Here is a 19,166-nt window from a genome sequence, read left to right on the forward strand (position 1 = left end):
GAGGCCCAAACCCAAAATGTATGGATTCTTAGTCCTATGAGCCCAATACAATGAATTTATAGAGAATGGGTCAAAGAACTAGGTTCTAATGAGTTGAGTAACGATAAGTATAGGATTAAAAGACAATCAAATACAAATAAGTTTTAGGTCTGAGGAGACCACTGTTGTTGTATGTTCATCATCGTTGAACTCTAAGATGGTTTAGACTCCTCCCTTCTTCTTTTGTGCCCCCTTTTCTCCTGGGGATCTCTCCCATTATATAGCCCTCCTTTGGCCATCTTAATCCTACACTTGTTGATCATCTGAGCTCCCACTTGAGTGCTCGTCCCATCAGACATCTCCTTTCAGCCTTCTGTGAGTTATGGTAGCCAAGGCAATACTGTTCAGAGGTCCTTTCCACATAAATGTAGCCAGAAAAGTAACTGCAACACATTTAATACGGTGGTAGTAGCTTTTCTTTAGATATTTTGCATTTCCTTTTTCCCCGTACGTTTATGTGGCACATTCCTGTCACTAGGGCCTTTCGGAGGGGCCCTCTAATTGCCAGAGTTATGCATTTGAGCTACACCCATCGCATCCGAGGAGGTGTTCCTCCTCGAATCATCCTTCTCGGGTTCCCTATTTATGAGACCTTAATTAGGAGTCCCTTTAACAACCTTTTTCCTCTTCTCGAACTTGTCAATTGTCCCGAGTGAAGCCCAAAGCCCAATACATGATTTTGGGCTCTTACCCCCACAATTATTATTATTATTATTATTATTATCATCATCTTTTCTTAATCATATCTAGATTTCATACTAACATTTCCTCTTTATTTTTTTTGTAAACATGTCCATACAATCAATTTATTTCTCATTTATTATTATATTTCTTTATGCATCTCTATCTAGGTTATACACGCATGCATGAAACTCTATCTTTTCATTCCTTAGATATATTCTTTGAAAACACCAAGATGTACCAGTTGAGATGCATACCAATAAGATAGCAATTTGATGATGATAGATCAATCCTAATTATGTCATATATTCAACACCCAAAAGAAGCATCATATATTGTATTATATTTTATTAATTATATTTGTAACCATATTAAAATATAGATGACAATTTGTTAGTGGTTCTAATCTGGACCCTCAAAGACATCATTTATTCACCAACTATTATTAGTTTACCACCTGTTGTGAATATATTGTGTCCCTAGCTTTATTCATATGACTTAACTAATTGAATTTATTTTGTTTATCTTTTATATTAATTAATGTATAATTGATTTCTTTTAGATAAGTAGATTAGTAACTGTAATAAATATATAACTTGGGTTCTAGTACATTTAACGCTTTTGCTTCAAAAGTGTAACATATTGTTTTCCTTTTTGTGTGTTTCCTCTTTCCATTTTCTTTATTTTTGAAAAACATAAAAATTGAGGTCAAAAAAAGAAAAACACAAACATTAGACTAACGTAAAAGAGAAAATGAAAGAAGATTGAAAAAAGAAAAAAGAATAAAGACAAAAATACTATAAAGAAATGAACTTCTTTATCTTTACTTTGATTCTACTCAATCATTTTAAAAAATTGATTATTCCAAACTTGAATGCTATATCTTGTGTAACTTTCACTTCTTTATCTTTGCACTAATTCTACTCAATCATTTTAAAATATAAAATTCTACTCAATCATTTAAAAAATTGATGATTCCAAACTTGAATGTTATATTTAGGGTTCGTTTGGATACAACTTATTTTGTTGAAAACTGAAAACTGAAAACACTATAGCAAAATAATTTTTAAATGTGTGAATAGTATTTGGGACCCATTTTTAATATTTTTTTTCTAAATAAAGTGCTTGTGAGTCCCATGAACAGTGCGTGAACAGTGCACTCTATTGAAAAAATTCTGAAACGCGTGAATAGTGTATGGGTGGAAAAGTCAAACTTTACGGCTTAAAAAAAAAAGAAAAAAGAAAAAAAGAAACTGAAAACACTAATACAGTAGACGTGGACGCGGATCCAAACAAATACTTAGGTTCCGTTTGGATACAACTTATTTTGCTGAAAACTGAAAACACTGTAGTAAAATAATTTTTAAATAGATGAATAGTGCCGTGGAACTCATTTTTAATTTTTTTTCGAAATAAAGTGATGGTGGGTCCCGTGAATGGTGCATGAATAGTAACTTTTTCCTCTGAAATGTGTGCAATAGCAAAAAAATAAAAAAGATGAAAACGCAAAACGTAGATGCAAAATAATCCGGATCCAAACGCTCACTCGGTGTGACTTAATCATGTCAAACGTATTGATGATTCAACTTGAATGTTATTTTTAGTGTGACTTAATCATGTCAAACGTTGCAATTAATATCTAGTACCTCTAATAAGCATAAAATATTAGTTAGTCCACTATATTCTAGTTTATCAATATTTATTGTAACTCTAAGCAATGTTATATCACTTAATAAAATTAAAATTTTGAAAATACCTAGTGTTAGAAACACTAGCTAGTGTCAATTAAACTATAACATTCTTTACACAAAATTATGATTTAATTAGAAACATAAATGTTATATTCTCAGAAATTTGATTGGGATGAATCTAACAAACCAAACTTGATAATTTTATATTTCCATGGATATGATTTCGGGAATGAAAGATTCCACAAGCCAAATGGTCTCATGTTTAAAAATTCAAGATTTACCTTTCACACTCCCTAAATTAGGTGGTGAATAGGTAGTTTATCTCCAACTGCAATGTAGAGTTTCAAGCTATGGTTATCAATACCACAACTGTTTTAGAAAATAGTTCTTGGATGATATAAGCTGTAAAGATATCTTGACTTTTGGAAAAAACCTTGCTTATTGTGATAACCAGTCACCAATTAGTCTAGCACTTAGTGCCACAATTTTATGGAGTTGATGTTTTAGAAATTATTTTGCTTATTCAAACACGGATTGGTGCTGTCGTATAGGCATGCAAAATTCATTTTTTTTTGCTGAAAATGGATTCAATGATGCTTGAATTTCTTCAAGTGTTCGCCCCTTGGTCTCTGGTACCAACTTTGCTACGAACAAAACAGTTAAGCCACATATGCTTGAGAATGTGAAGAATGTTCCTGACAAAAGGTAAACATAAATTAAAAGCTAAAGTGATCATATTGCAATTTGCATTCAATATAACAACAATATTTAGAGATAAGACTAGCTTGGCAATCAATGATATATTGCAATTATTGTAATATATCACTTTCAGCCACAATTGTTTCATAGGCAATCAATGATATATGGCAAACAATGATATATGGCAAACAATTGTTTCATAGGCAATCAATGATATCATTAATATATCATTGATATATGGCAATCAATGATATATGACTTGAAAGTGGGGGGTTTCTTAGAAAAATAATCTCATTATGTATGATTATTAAAAATAACATTGGGAAGAAACTATTCCTAAGAATAATTTAATTTCTTTTTGAAAATTGTATTTTGAAAACCTGATTTTAAGTATTAAAATTTTAAATTTCGCACAAAATTGTATTTTTGAAACATGATTTCAATGCAAAATGTATTATAATTGAAATAGTGTGTGTGCAAAATTTGAACTTTTAAAGAGGTTATTCTTTCAAATAATTTTATCACAAAGCTATTTTTAATTATTAATAACAAATGAATAACATTATTTTGGCAAAATTATATTGTTAATCTCTAAAGTTTACTATATGAGGATAATTAGTCCCTCAAGTTTCAAGAAAATGCTATTAGTCTCTTTAGTTTAAAAAAATGACTGTTGTTGGTCCTTTTGTTAGTTTTCTTGCCTACGTGTCTAACAAAACAATAATGTGACATATTTTTTATTATTAAAAAATTAAACATGACCACCATCTCACAATCTGAGTTGTCAAAAAAAATTTAACAGATTAGACTTATCCCAATACCCAAATAACCCAAATCCCTTTCACCAAAACCTCAATGTCAACCTCCATTGCAATAACGACAACCAAGTTCAAAATCAAAATTTGAAATTGGAAAAAATGATTTCATTCATATAGTTTTGGATCTTTTATGTAATATCAGGGCTTTTTGAAGTCGATCCATTCTTTTATATAGATATGGATATTTTATGTTGCTAGTAAAGTATCATCACGGGGTTGATGTAGCTTTTGTCAGGAGTTGTGGTGTTTAGCAATGGGATTTGGATTTTGCGATGAAGTCTTCTGCAGTTGTCAAAATTTTTTTAACAAATTAGACTTATCCCAATACCCAAATAACCCAAATCCCTTTCACCAAAACCTCAATGTCAACCTCCATTGCAATGATGACAACCAAGTTCAAAATCAAAATTTGAAATTGGAAAAAATGATTTCGTTCGTATAGTTTTGGATCTTTTATGTAATATCAGGGCTTGTCGATCCATTCTTTTATATATATGGATATTTTATGTTGCTAGTAAAGTATCATCACGGGGTTGATGTAGCTTTTGTCAGGAATTGTGGCGTTTAGCAAAGGGATTTGGATTTTGCGATGAAGTCTTCCGCAGATGTGGCTTGATATTTGGAATTGCCATGGAGGTTGGTATGGAGCTTCTGCTTAAAGGGATTTGGGTTGTTTGGGGATCGTGAGTTAGTGAAGAAGGCTAATAGAGGGACCAATACCACTCATTTTTTAAAACATTTTTTTAATTGAAATGTGAAAGAAAGTGAATTACGAAGTGTAAGAGCAGGGTGGAAATGGTAAAAACGGATTGCAAACCAATGGCAGACGTGAGCAGACCAATGCACTCAAGGTGGCCATATATTAGGATTTTCATACCAGTGAACTATAAGTTGGTAAATTCATTGCGCTAATTATTTTAATTGCTTGATTTTTGGACACATGATTTTACCATATACTTGTTTTTAGCATTATTGTTATGGTTAGCGCCTATGGTGAGTGATAATAATTATATTAATTTGTACATGTAATTGTAAAAGTTCTGTACACGTATGGATTGACTTGTCATATTCTCTCATGATTGAATTCCATGAATTGATTCAACAAATGTATCCACCAAGATAAGAAAGGAGTCCCATCCCACGACCCACCAACAGTCTCCCAAGGTGAAGCCACCAAGCATCCTTTCAACAAGCATAAAAAACATTTTACATGTAGGGCAAAGCTAAGGTAATATATCTACTTACCACAATATTTTTATAATACTTTTATAACAAATCATAGATAGTAAGTTGTTGGTTTTAATTTGAATACACAACTTAAATTACTTTTTTGTCCATCTAGACCTATCAATAATAACCTGTCATTTAAGACTTGTCGTGAAAGTGATGTGAAAATAGCGGATGTAGCATTTCTCTAGACAAAATCAACAATCATACCATGTTTTTTGATAATTTAATAATTAAAAAAAAAGACAATAAGAGACTCAAACTTATTCCCATTTTTTTTTCTTTTTTAATTTGAAATGAAAATTTTTATGTCACTCAATTACAAAATTTTAGCAACTTTCTTACAATTTATAAGATAAAGGATATAAAAATTTAATTTAGGTTTAAGACTTGGAGATATCTATCTTCTCAAAAAAAAAAAAAAAAACTTGGAGATATCTATGAATTAAATAATTTGGAATTGCGACTCAAAATAAAATTAATACAAACATATGGCTGTCATAAAGAAAAAGGAAAAATGATAAAGAAAAGTAAAAGATGGAAGAGAGATTCGGTCATGATTAAGAAAATAGGAGGAAAACATAAAAATATATGAAAATGAAGGGGGGGAAAAAAAAAAGAACTAAATGATAAGAAAACAGATGAAAAAGAAAAAGGATTAAAGGGTTAAAGAGAAAAAGTAAAGGACATGGAGTTCAGCAGAAGAAAGAAAGAGTTCCTACGAAGTCGTTTTGCTTAATGAAAGAAAGCAAACTAGTGCAACGGCGTCGATCTGTAAAAGACCCTTAAGTGTATCACGTGACAAGCAGCTGAGAAGAAACGCTGCAGTTTTGTTAAACCATTATTACTGTATTTAGTTGCTTCTAGCTAAAAGAGGAAGTTAGTGGCCCTCCAAGATTGGAACATGACATTCAATAATGTTAAGCACACCTTGAACGGTATCAAATATTTGATTTTACGATCCTTGTATGATTAGATGACTGTACTAAACAGTACCCAATGCTCGTTACTTTTTATTTTTATCACTCTTCTCAAGTTTAGATTGTAACCCAATGATGTAGCCTCACAGTGTACTTGTTTGCTTCTGTAATTAACTCATTACTAAGCAAAAGAAGTTTTCTTTTAGTTCATCCAATAATAAGATAAGGGAAAAAAAAAAAAAAAAAAAACAGTGAACTATAACAAAGATAAAAAACATTAATGAGTAACACAAACGTCATGATAAATAAAGCTAATCAATCCATGCTATGTTTAATATGAGGTCATCAAGTCCATAAAAACAAAACATAAAGTTAGAAGTTAAAATAAGATGTAGCTGTGTTATCTCGTGACATTCACAATGTAAATGAAGATATTAGAATTTTTTTTTTTTTTAACAAAAAATTTCAGACTATGAAAAAGAATAGTACACTTGACAACTACCAACCTGTAAAAAATTGGTGGGAAAGGAAAGCTTTATAGTAAGCATAAAAAAAAAAAAAAAAAAATGCAAAATGCATAGTAATGACTAATGAAGGAAACATACACTTTACCTTCCAAAACTAACACCCCTTTTGCAATCAATTTTTTCAATTAACACGCAGTTTCAAAGAATTGTATAAAGTACCCCATAAATTAGGGAAAAAAAATATACAAAATCTATGCGTGATACATCTGGTGACATGGCAGTTTAGTACATATGCCATATGCCTATCAAACATTTATGTTAAAAAATAAGAAAAAAAAAATGCAATAGATTTAATTAGAAAACTAAGAAAATAAAAAATTTCTTATTTTTAGTTGCCATGCCAAGTGTACTAAACTGCCATCTCATTATTTGTGTTAAGGGTAATTTATGCAATTTTCATATTTAAGGGTACATTACTACAATTTCTTAAAAGGGATGTGAATTGCACACATCAATATTTTAGGGTAACATTGCAAAATCAGTAATACTTTAGGGTGGGTGGTAAAATAAAATTCACTCAAAAAGAAACAACATCCTATAATCCACAACTATAGCTTTGAAGTAAGAATATTCGCCTTAATTGTAAATTTATTTAATGAAGGAGCCGCGCATAGTAGGGATGTGCAAATGAGGAGGCAGAACACACGGTAATTCAGTACCAATTCCTATTTCTTGAGATTCCTTAACTTGCAAAATTTGTGAAAACGTGTTAAATCCCAACAAAAAATTGGTAAGCTTTCTTCTTTTGTTTCTACTGCCTTTCTTTCAAAATATAAAGAGAAGGGGTGGTGGAGCAAAAAATTGGATTTACATACTTGCCTCAATACCTATGTCCAATACAAGTGTCTATAGATGAAAGATATAGCTTGGAGGCTAGAAAAGACTCTTGATAAAATAGCAGGCATGAGGGCCTAGTAAAAGATGCCTTAACGAGCTGGGGAGCGGAGTTAAATGAAATGCTTTGCATTGCTCCCATGTATTAATTTATTAAAATGACACAAGATTTTCCAAGACGCAAGAGAATATCTCTCTAAGTGCTTTAGCTTGAGTGATGGGCCAGAAATTTTGAAATTCATCACATGTGACATAGATACATATAAGGATTCAAGAAGTGGGCAAGCAGATAAAATGTATTCGAGAGCTTCTCCAGTGACCTTAATAGAGCAGAGATGAAGTTCAGTTAACGAATCAAGTCTGTAATTACGAAGCATTGGAGGTGTAAGAGTGTATGGCTTGTTGATTAAAGCGTAGTTACATGTGAAAATCAAATGAAGCCTTTGAACTATCTTTTGAAATGCAAAGCTAATCCAACTATCAAGGACCTATCTTACAGACCTATCTTACATCTTACATATATGCATAGATTAGGTTAGAGTGGAATTTTTATCTTATATCCAAAAAAATACTAAAATAGAATATTTTAATTAATGTAAATTATTAAAAATATACATATTAATTAATGTAAATTAAGAAATTATTTTACTAGTATCATGGAAACTATAGTTATTTTGGTGACTTGAAACTTTACTTAGAATGAATTAACAATCTTAGCAATTAATATAAACCATGAGACAAAATTATATAATTGTTTGATCCAATTCGACCAATCTAACTAGGTTAACCGTTGTGAAATCAATCTTTTACATGTTAGAACCAGGCATAATTTTTTACATGAAATCAATTTTTTGTTCCAATATAAAAGTATAGTTGTTTAATTTGGATTACAACTGAATTAGAGTGATGTTGTACAAATACAAGTTATGATAGAAGTTGGTATTACCCACTCTATATTTGAAGGAGACTCTAAGATTGTTTACAAGGCTCTTACTCTGAATGTTGGTATTACCCACTCTATTGTTGGTTCACTTGTGAACTATTCCTTCTCTCATACTAGGAGGTAGGGCAACATAGTTACTCATGCCTTAACAAAGATAGCTAGACTTTATTTTCCTTTCTTAGTTTGGATAGAGTTTGTCCCTCTAGGTGTTTTAAATTCCCTTATTTCTAATTTTGCATTTTCTTTATATAAGCAGAATTGATATTTTCTCCAAAAAAAAAAAAAAAAAAAAAATAGTTGTCAAACCTAGACTGCACCAGCCGGTCTCATTGGGTTAACCATGAACCAGTCATGGAATTGATTTTTTACATGTGAGAACTAGGCATTCAAATAATTTGAGAGAACCTCTTAAACCAGGGTTTGACTCAAATAACCATCTGAATTGTGAGCCATTTCAACTAGGTCAAAGAGTTATATTTATTTTAGAACCTGAAACTTGAGGCCTCACGTCTTATTAAAGAACCAAGGCTTGTATTATAACCAATGCACCACTTAGGTTCCTTGGAACAACAATGAAGTATTATTATATTTATTTTAGATTTCTGTGATTTATAATTTTTCAATTTATTCTATTACCTCTCTCTCTCAATTTATTAAATATTATTAAGTTAGATTTCTTTGATAAATTTACTTGTGATTTAAGAATAATGCCTTTGCAATGAAATTTTTTTAAATATTTCAAAATGAATTTTTATTTAATTAAAATGATTTCTACTTGAAGAATCCATGGTTTCAAAAACCAGAATGGTTAAAGAACCAAAAATGGGTCTGATTTTAGTTTTTTCCGGTTGAACTGACAATTTTCTCTGTATTTTCGGTCTAGTTCCTAGTTGAATTGAATCAACTAGTTAGTCCAGTCCGGTTTTTAAAACTATGGAAGGAATGTTATACAATTTTTTTTTTCATGCTTATTTATGTTGTACTATTTTCTACTTACCTTATAATATCATGAAATTTCATTTGAAATTCTATTTTAATTTTTAAAGATATTTTTAGTCAATTTTGCTAATATTTATAAATTTAATATACCTTTATTTTTATTTTTATTAATTACAAAATTAATTATGACATCATTATGGTTTGACCTTTATCTGACCATAAAAACCTTAAACTTCTCTCTTTTCTGATTCTTTAAATGGTTTTGGTTTGAAAACCATGACGTTATACATACTACAATTTTTAGTTATCTACTCTTACATTTTCTAGCTCAAGAGTAGCTATCAATTCTTAGTCTTTTATATTATGCAATGATACATATCCTCATTGTAGCTCACTTTTCAAAGAGAAAACATATCTTTATCAAATTTAGATAATCACTCACTCTACAAGTTGCATCTTTTGTTAAGTTGTTGGGTGCAATATTATAAATAAGTGGTTTAGAAGAGAGAGAGTGTATTTTGGTGATAGAAAAGACATGGGTATGTTTTTGAATTGGGATGGAAGGCTTTTGAATTGGGATGGAATACAAAACCCATTCTCTAAATTTCACTAAATTCATTTCAGTCCTCTAATTTTACTTTTGTTCAATTCAGTCTTCTAAGTTTCAAAAGTGTTCAATTAAGGCCTTTGTTATTCTTCCGTTAAACTTATTCGTTAACTTCCCTTAAAATGGGGTTGTTTTAGTCTGTTCATAATATTTATACTGGATTTCTTCCTCTTTGTCTTTTTTTTTTTTTTTTCAATTTTCATTCAACAAAATTCAATCTCACTCTTTCTAACCTCTCTCTCTCCCTCTCAAATCTTAAGTTTCGGCCATGAATTATGGAGAAACTTAGAGAGTGTGTTTTGCATTTTAGCCTAAAATTTAATAACCTTGATTAAAAAAGTATTTGCTAAAATTTAAAAAAATTTCAAACATATTAGATGAGTTAAACTATATATATATATGTATATATATATATATATATATATATTTGAGAGAAGACTAATTACAATAAAATCTATAAATATATTAATTATAATTGTGGGAGTCAAAAACACTTGATAGAAGTCCTAAACAAAAATTCTTGATCAACACAACTAATTTCTATAAAATGGGAGAGAAGAATCCACAATGGAAAGACTAAGAAGTTAATCAAAGACAAAAAATAGCTGGATCATGCATTTATATTTGAAGAAATGAAGTTCCCGTGGTACAAAGAGGGCTTCTAAGTGATAGATACAAGTGAAAAGTTCTAACTATCTTTCTCTCTCTTGAATTAGAGGGCTCCTAATTTTTTTCATTAGACTTGAGAAAGTCCATCTCTCAAAACTTTTACCCTAAATATCCTTACTAAGAATTTGGCTCAAACCAATAGATATCACTTAACATCAATTTGGGGAGAGTTGCATTGCTTTTAACTAGAGCGAAATGTTGCGTACAAGGCTTATTAAGCACAAGTTTTTTGGGCCCAACTTGAGTTATAACCTTGGGCTTCCAAGCAGCATGGACTTTGTGCCTTGACCTATTTTTGTTTTACAACTCAGATTTAAAACAGTGTCTCCTTTTCTCTACTGGGCTTAAGAAGAATCAGGCCCACCTCATGAACCTTAAAAAAGAGGATGCCCCACCTCCCTTCATTCCCATGTTCAACCGTTTTTTCATTTTTGTGTTCTTAAATATACTAAATAAATAACTTATAAATATAACAATAACTAGCAATTAATTGTTGTGAAATATTTGCTTATGATTAACCTATAACATGGATTTAATAACAACATCAATTCAAGAAAATAATGATTTATGCCAACTGAGGATTCTCTCCTCTAGGTAAGAGCTCTCTCTCTCGTCTCTAAACGAGTTTACTCCCTCCCTTGGCTGCACCAAGGATCTGTCTTTTCTTTTGTTGGGCACGATGGCGGATGAGGTGATTGATAGATTGGAGAATATGAAACTTACAACGGAGGAGGAAGAAGTTATAGTGGTTTCCGATGAAGAAAGAAAAGATGAAATCGAAAGTTGCAAACAGAGTTTAATTGGAAAATTCCTTACATGCAAATCATTCAACAAGAGGGCGGCTTATAATATGATTAAGAAGGCGTGGGGCTTACACGATGGTGTTCAGATTATTGAAGTTGGTCCAAACCTTTTCCAATTCAAATTTCACACGAAGTTTGATTTGGAGAGGGTGCTCAAAGGGGGTCCATGGTCTTTTGATAACCAAGCACTAATGTTATGTGGGTGGCAAAAAGGCATGACGGCCAAAAATGTGAAATTTGAGATGGTTTCTTTATGGGTCCAAATTTGGGGGGCTCCATTCAACATGGTATCTCCCAAGGTGGTGGCAGAGGTGGGAAGGAGGCTTGGGGTTGTCGAGGAAGTCAAGAGGAAGCAAAAACAGGAAATGCAGAACCACTTTATGAGGGTTAAGGTCGAGTTACTGATATTGAAACCGATCCAGAGAGGTGGATTTATAGCAAGTTAGGAGGGTGGCCGTATGTGGGTTACCTATAGGTAGGGGTGGCAAAAATTATCCATAACCATTACCCCGCCCATTACCCACCTTATTTGGGTAAGTCTTAACCCAACCCATTTAAATATTTAGGTTAAATGGATAAGGACTCATTTGGTTATTTAATTAAATGGGTCTAAATGGATAAATCCACTATACCCACTAAACCCATTTAAATTTTAAAATTAAATAAACCCACATATTACCCACTAAACAATATAACGTTAAACACTTTCCCTTTCCCTTAGATTTTCTAAGCCAAAACATTCAGTCCTCTCACTCTCACTCTCCTAAACACTTTCCCTCAAATTTTCTCAGTAACCAAACAAAAAAAAAAATTATATTCCGTATCTCTCTCTCTCTTTCTCTATCTCTCTTGCGTTGCGTTGCGTGTACAGCTATTTCTTTCTCTGAAGCTTCCCGATTCAATCCCTGATCTTCGATTCGCAATCGGAACACAATACTGTGGTGGCCGTTGAATCATTCATCGGTAACTGACCTTATTGAGTGGATTTTGGCATTTGCTGTGCTCAGTGGCCGTTGAAGCTTCCCGATTCAATCCCTGATCTCATGGGTTCAACGTTGATCTTCAGCTTTGCAAGCAGAGGCAGGTTTCACAGCTGGTAGCTTCTTTGGGGTGGCTAGGCAATGAGTAGAGACAGAGGCATCTTGATGAGTAGCTGTGTGAGAATCTTTGGACTTTCCAGTGACAGTGGAATTTGCACCACCATGACCAGCTGCAGTGGCTTGGCCCATGTGATCTGATGGCTTTAGCCCCTCGTCGTTGCCGACTATTATCACCTCCATCTTGATAAAGATTCATTAAAAATTTAATCTAAAATATAGCTCATTACTGTGTTTGTGGTTTTATTTTTCTCTATGATTGCTGGAACATAATTAAGTTTTTGGGCAATGTTAATTAAGGTTATAAATTTTACTGTTTTGATATTGGTGTTGAATTATGAGCTACTTAGTAATTTCTTTAGGTTCCAATCTCTAATCATGTTTTAATGAGTAAGATTGAAATTATGAGACATACATGTGTTTCTAAATTACATAAAATAGAAGTTGCTTATATTTGTTTAAAAGATTCAGCCACACCTAAAATTTTGGATCTTTACGTTTTTTGTGGGATTATGTTAAAAAAAAAAAAGGATAATGTTGGACCTTATGGAAATATAGCTTATATTCAGGAATCTAGTTTAATTTTTGATATATTTTTTTTGGCTAACTAATTTGACAAATGAGAAAACTTGTATATTTATCATTCTAGGGGTATTTTGGTAATTTTGGATGTCCAAGGGTATATTGGTAATTTTGAAAGTGTAGGGGGGTATTTGGGTCATTTTGGGTATTTAAGGGTATTTTGGTAATTTTGGAAGTCAATAGGGTATTCAACTAGTTTTGGAGGTATTTGGGTCATATTGGGTTAAATGGGCGGGTTACTAATTAAATGGGTTGGACGGGTAATGGATAATTAATTTATATATAAACGGGTCATAAATGGATAAATGGATAATTACACACCCAACCCATTTATGACCCAACCCATTTATGACCCAACCCGCCCATTTGCCACCCCTACCTATAGGTACAAGAGGCTTTCGATTCTCTGCCATTATTGCGGCTTGCTGGGACACGATGTTCATCATTGCGCTGGCTTCTTTGCGGTGTCGAAGAATGGAGGTGAAGTGGACTGTCAACACGGTGAGTGGCTGAAGTCTATAGGGGCACGTTCATGGTCTCCACCTAAAAGTGGACATGGCCGAGCCACACATAGGGCTGAAGTGGTGGAGGAGGGGCCTTACTAGGATAGGAAACAGCAAACCAAGGTGGCGGCGGAGGGTGCGGTTTCAGCAGATAAAAATGGCAATGATTTGAGTAATAATGAGGATGGCAAAATTTCAGTAACTGTTTCGGATTCTCAGGGAGTTAATGCATGCATGATTAAGGGGGACGTAATTGTTACGGAGTTAATGGCTTCAACATGAATGGAAAGTAACTCGGTGGGGCCAGGTGGAGCTGAAGTAAGTGAGGTATTGGAATCAAATGGGGAACACAGGATTGGCAAGTCACAAAATGGGCCTAGTAAGCCATGGCCCAAGTGGAATAGGCTATTCCGCATGGATTATGGGCCTGTTGAGGAAACAAGAGGAGATTTAGTCACGTCTCTGGGGAAAAGAAGTGTTTCGGCCATTATGGAAGAGGAAATGCAGATAATATAGGGATGCATGGTTCCAAGCGTGGAAAAACACAAAATGATTTAGAAGTTTTTGTAGAGTTAGGGGTGTCGGAACACCCTTGCCAGTCACAATGAGGCTCTTGTGTTGGAACTGCCAAGGGTTTGGAAACTTTTGGACAGTTTGGAGCCTTCAAAAGCTTTTGAAGGATCAAGCGCCCACAGTTTGTTTTTTAATGGAGACAAGACTTAATAAAAAAGGTTTTGATAAGCATTGCAGGGAGATTAAGTTTCCTAATAAGTTGATAGTTAAGAAGCATGATTCAAGGGGTGGGTTAGCTCTGCTGTGGAAGATGGATGTGTCATTGGATGTTATTAACTTTACTAAGAATCACATTTTAGCTAAGGTGGTTGAGGAGGATGGTTTTGTTTGGTATCTCACATGCTTTTATGGTTGGCCATAAGCTAGCTAGAAAGCTAAGTCATGGGCTCTGTTATCACTCTTGTCTTCTTTTGTGGATGGTCCTTGGTTGTGCATTGGAGACTTCAATGCGATATTGCATTCCGCTGAGAAGCTTAGTCATTGGCCGCCTTCATACAAGCATATGGATGAGTTCAGAGAGGTGCTGGAACAATGCGCCTTATCTGACCCGGATCCACCAACACTAAAGAGCACCTTGACCGAGCCGTTGTAACTTTGGAATGGAGAACTAAGTTTCCAAAGAGCGCGGTCACACACTTGTCTTCTCACGCATCAGACCATTTGCTAATTATCCTCCAAACCAAGACATCCAAGTATCGCCTTTCAAGAAGCAACATGGGGTTTAAGTTTGAAGAAGCTTGTTTACTATGGGAAGATTGCAAAGCGGTGGTTCAAGAAGGTTGGAATAACATGAGAGGTACGGGTTCAGCTATGACCAACGTGAAAGAAAGGATTGAAGGGTGTGGTAGGGAGTTGCATGCTTGGGGTGCATTAAAAACACATCCTGACACTGAAAGAGTAAAGGCACTTCAAAGGAGGATAGAGGTGTTGAATATGGGTGAGTGCACTGAAGAAAATAAAGCTAAGTTTCTTTTGGTCAGTAAGGAGTTGGATGATCTCTTGCTTAAACAGGAGATTTTTTGGGCGCAATGGTCTCGAACCTCTTGGCTTAAACATGGAGATAAGAATACAAAATTCTTTCATGCCAAGGCCTCACAACGAAGACGAATGAATTTTATTCAAGGGATAAAGAATCATGAGGATGAATGGGTGGAGGAAGTGGAAGAGATAACAAGTGTGGCTACTAGGTATTTTGAAGATATTTTCAAGGCCGGTGAATGTGATAGGTTGGAGGAGTGCCTAGCTGCAGTTCATCCTAAGGTGTCTCCTGATATGCGAGATATGTTGTCTAGTGAATACAGCCTGGAGGAAATTAAAGCGGCGTTGTTCCAAATGGGACCAACAAAGGCTCCTAGACTTGGCGGTATGAACGCTCTCTTTTACCAAAAATTTTGGCATATTGTTGGAGATGATGTAATTAATGCAGTGCTGGATTTTTTGAATAATGGAATTATGGAACTTGATGTTAATTATACGCAGATTGTTCTTATTCCTAAAATAAAATCATTGGAAAAAAATTACTGATTATAGACCTATTAGCCTCTGCAACATTATTTACAAAATTATTTCAAAGGTCTTAGCAAACAGATTGAAACAAATCCTCCCCAAAGTACTTTTGTTCCTGGCTGGCTTATCATTGATAATTTTCTTGTTGCATATGAGGCCTTACATGCCATGCACTGTCGCAAAAAAGGTAGAAGAGGTTCCCTATATTTGAAACTAGATGTTATTAAAACATATGACCGGGTTGAGTGGACCTTCCTAAAAGGTATCATGACTAAACTAGGCTTTCCAAAGGTGTGGATAGAGCGGGTTATGTGTTGTGTAACTACTACCTCGTTTTCTATCCGGATCAATGGAAAATCCTATGGTCACATTATTCCGTCTAGGGGGCTCCGTCAAGGAGACCTATTATCTCCTTATCTATTTCTTTTATGTGTAGAGGGTTTCTCATCACTTTTAGCTAGAGCTGAGGCGAAAAACAGGTTGCATGGAGTGTCTATTTGTAGGAGGGCTCCAAGTATATCCCACTTACTTTTTGCCGATGATTCACTTCTCTTTTGCCGAGCCACTTAAGATGAGGTGTAAGAAATAGTGGATATATTGCCGCTCTATGCCAAGGCGTTTGGGCAGTTAATCAATTTTGAGAAATCCTCTATATACTTTAGTAGTAACACAGATGATAGGCAACGAGATTGGATAAAAACCAAGTTGAATGTTAAGGAGGTGGACCGCTTCGAATCCTACCTGGGCTTGCCAACTTTGGTTGGATGCTCAAAATATCAAGCTTTCGCTTTCCTTAAGGATAAAGTGTGGAAGAAGCTACAAGGGTGGAAGGGGATAATGTTATCTAAAGCCGGGAAAGAGGTGTTGATAAAGGCCATTGCTCAATCTCTACCAACGTACACTATGGGGGTGTTTCAACTCCCTGCAAAGCTGTGTGATGAGCTCAATGCCATGTGCGCAAGATTCTAGTAGGGACAGGTGGGAAATGAGAGGAAAATACATTGGAAGAGTTGGGATTCACTATCTAAACTGAAGAAAGAGGGTGGTATAGGCTTTAGGGATATCCGCTATTTCAATCTCGCAATGCTGGCCAAACAAGGTTGGAGGTTGCTACAAAAGGACACGTTGCTTTATAAATGTTTCAAAGCGAAGTACTTTCCTTGGTACAATTTCTTGGAGGTAGAGGATGCACCCAACGAGTCCTATGTGTGGAAAAGTATTATGGCAGCTCAACCAATTCTAAAGAAAGGTTGCTGCTGGAGGGTTGGTGATGGGTTTGAAATCCTGGTACTTAAAGACAAATGGATCCCGAACTATCCTACTAATAAGGTGCTACACCCACCGGTGGAGGAAGAGTGGGAATGGAGGGTGTCGAAGCTAATTGATTGGTCTACCAAGCTTTGGGATAGGCAATTACTTGAATTGAAGTTCCACTGTGACGATGCGGAGGCAATCTCTCGGATTCCACTCAGTCGCCAGCATACAAATGATGCTCTGTTTTGGTTGCATTCTACAAAGGGAGTATATTCAGTTAAAACAGGGTACCACTTGGCCAGAGAATTAAAGAAAGAGATGGATGTTATGGGTGAGGGCTCTTTGCCGTTGGGAAGATGTATGATGTGGGGCAAGTTATGGAAGCTTCATATCCCAAACAAGGTCCGCATTTTTGCACGGCGTGCTTGCCACGACATTCTGCCCACTCAAGTGAAGCTAACTCGACGACGTATTACGGAAGATGACACATGCCCTTTATGCAAACGAGCGGCAGAAACTGCTATTCATGCCGTTTGGGAGTGTAGTGTGGCTTAGGATGTGTGGGTGGGTTGTGTGAGACGGTTGCAAAAATCGGTGGGAGGTCAGCTTGATGTGCTACAACTAGTGGAGGAGCTATGGAAGAAACTAACCACCAAGGAGCTCAAGCTATTTTTTGTCCAAGCCTGGTTGATTTGGAGCCAACAAAACACTATCATCCATGGTGGAAGCATGCAAGATCCGACTCGGCTGAATATGAGAGCAGCAGAACTTCTGGAGGAGTTTAGGGAGGCCCAACAACACCTGGCGGTCCAAAATTCCATTGCTAGAGATGCCCAGTGGAGGCCACCGCCGGAGAATGGAGTTAAGCTAAATTTTGACATAGCTATTTTTGAGGATTTAAATGTGACAGGATTCGAAGCTGTTATTCACAATGAGAAGGGTGAAGTGTTGTCTGCCTTGGTAGTGATGGGTCCACCTGTGTCGGATCCTGAGGAGGTTGAGGTGTTGGCTTGCCGTAAAGCCTTGGAGTTTGCCATCAATGCGGGCTTCGCCGAGCTTCTTGTTGAGGGTGATAACACGTCGGTCATGAGGAACATTTCCAATTGATAGCCGAATGGTTCATACCTGGAAAATTTGTATGGGGATATTCACTGTTTATGCTCAGGCCTACGTGTTGTGTCTGTTGGGTGGGTAAACTGGACAGCCAATGATGTGGCTCATTGTTTGGCTAAGTTTGCTAAAGGCTTGGATGATGAGACTGTATGGTTGGAGGAGTCCCCTCCCCCTGCTCTAGATGCTCTGTATTTGGACTTGGTTAATGCTTAATGAGATTCATTCCACTTTCAAAAAATAAAAAATAAAAAATAATGATTTATAAAAATAACGGGTATAGTGATGTAATTTTTATCAAAGATACATTAAATGCACAAAAAACTAAACTCATTTAGTAATAATATATTTCACAAAAATATATTATCAATACTTTCAGCAAGAATAATCTAATTTTGGCTTGAAAACATACCTAGGGAGGTTTCCAAGTTAGCCTTAGTTTTAGTTTTATTAAAGCCAAGTTTATGTAGAACTCATCTATAACTTCTACTATATGTATAATTATTATGTTCTTATGCCAAAAAAGAAAAATCTTCCCCAACACAAAAGAAAGTGAAACAAACAAAGAGCATGAGAAACAAGCATAGGCAAGCATTTATGCTTGCTTGCTTAGATTTATATACCTATCTTTCTCTTTTCTTTTATCTTTTATTATTATTTGTATCTAGATTACATACTAACATTCCTCTCCCCCTTCCCCACCCCCCCCCCCCCCCCCACAACCTTCTTTGTCCCTTTCTTTTCCTAAACATGTCCAAATCAACCCACTATTTACAAAAGGCAAAAGAAAAACATACATACATTTAAATAGATTTGCAAAAGCAACCATCAATAGTTACAACAATAAGAATTCAATTTTGGTTTCAAACACACCTACAATATATAGGATTATTATGTTGTTGTGCCAAAACATAAAAACCTTCTCCAACACAAAAGAAAGTGAATCAAAGAAAGAACATGAGAACAAGCAAGTAGATAAGGAATTTATACTTACTTGCTTAGATTTATATACCTATCTTTCTCTTTTTTCTTTTTCTTTTTATATATAAATGTCTAGGCTTCATACTAACATCCCCCCCACCCCCTTTTCAGTGTAAATGTATTTACATTGAAATCGTGTTTTGAAAACACGAATTTAGTGCAA

General features: G+C 34.7%; 1 protein-coding gene across 12 annotated transcripts in view; it reads right to left on the reverse strand.

The window, feature by feature from the left end:
• Positions 1 to 2,826: 2,826 nt before the first annotated feature.
• Positions 2,827 to 19,166, reverse strand: part of LOC126717166 (sugar transporter ERD6-like 5) — a 124,279-nt gene continuing 107,939 nt past the window's right edge. For 10 of the 12 annotated variants that reach the window (XM_050418569.1, XM_050418567.1, XM_050418570.1 and 7 more), the window contains one exon: positions 2,827 to 3,116. In XM_050418569.1, coding sequence (XP_050274526.1) covers positions 3,019 to 3,116 — 98 coding nt within the window. In that variant the 3' untranslated portion in view covers positions 2,827 to 3,018. The remainder of the gene's footprint in view (positions 3,117 to 19,166) is intronic. The other 2 variants (XM_050418576.1, XM_050418575.1) reach the window with 2 other exon arrangements.

Source organism: Quercus robur, chromosome 3 (assembly GCF_932294415.1).
Source record: "Quercus robur chromosome 3, dhQueRobu3.1, whole genome shotgun sequence".
In the NCBI taxonomy this organism is placed as follows: domain Eukaryota; kingdom Viridiplantae; phylum Streptophyta; class Magnoliopsida; order Fagales; family Fagaceae; genus Quercus; species Quercus robur.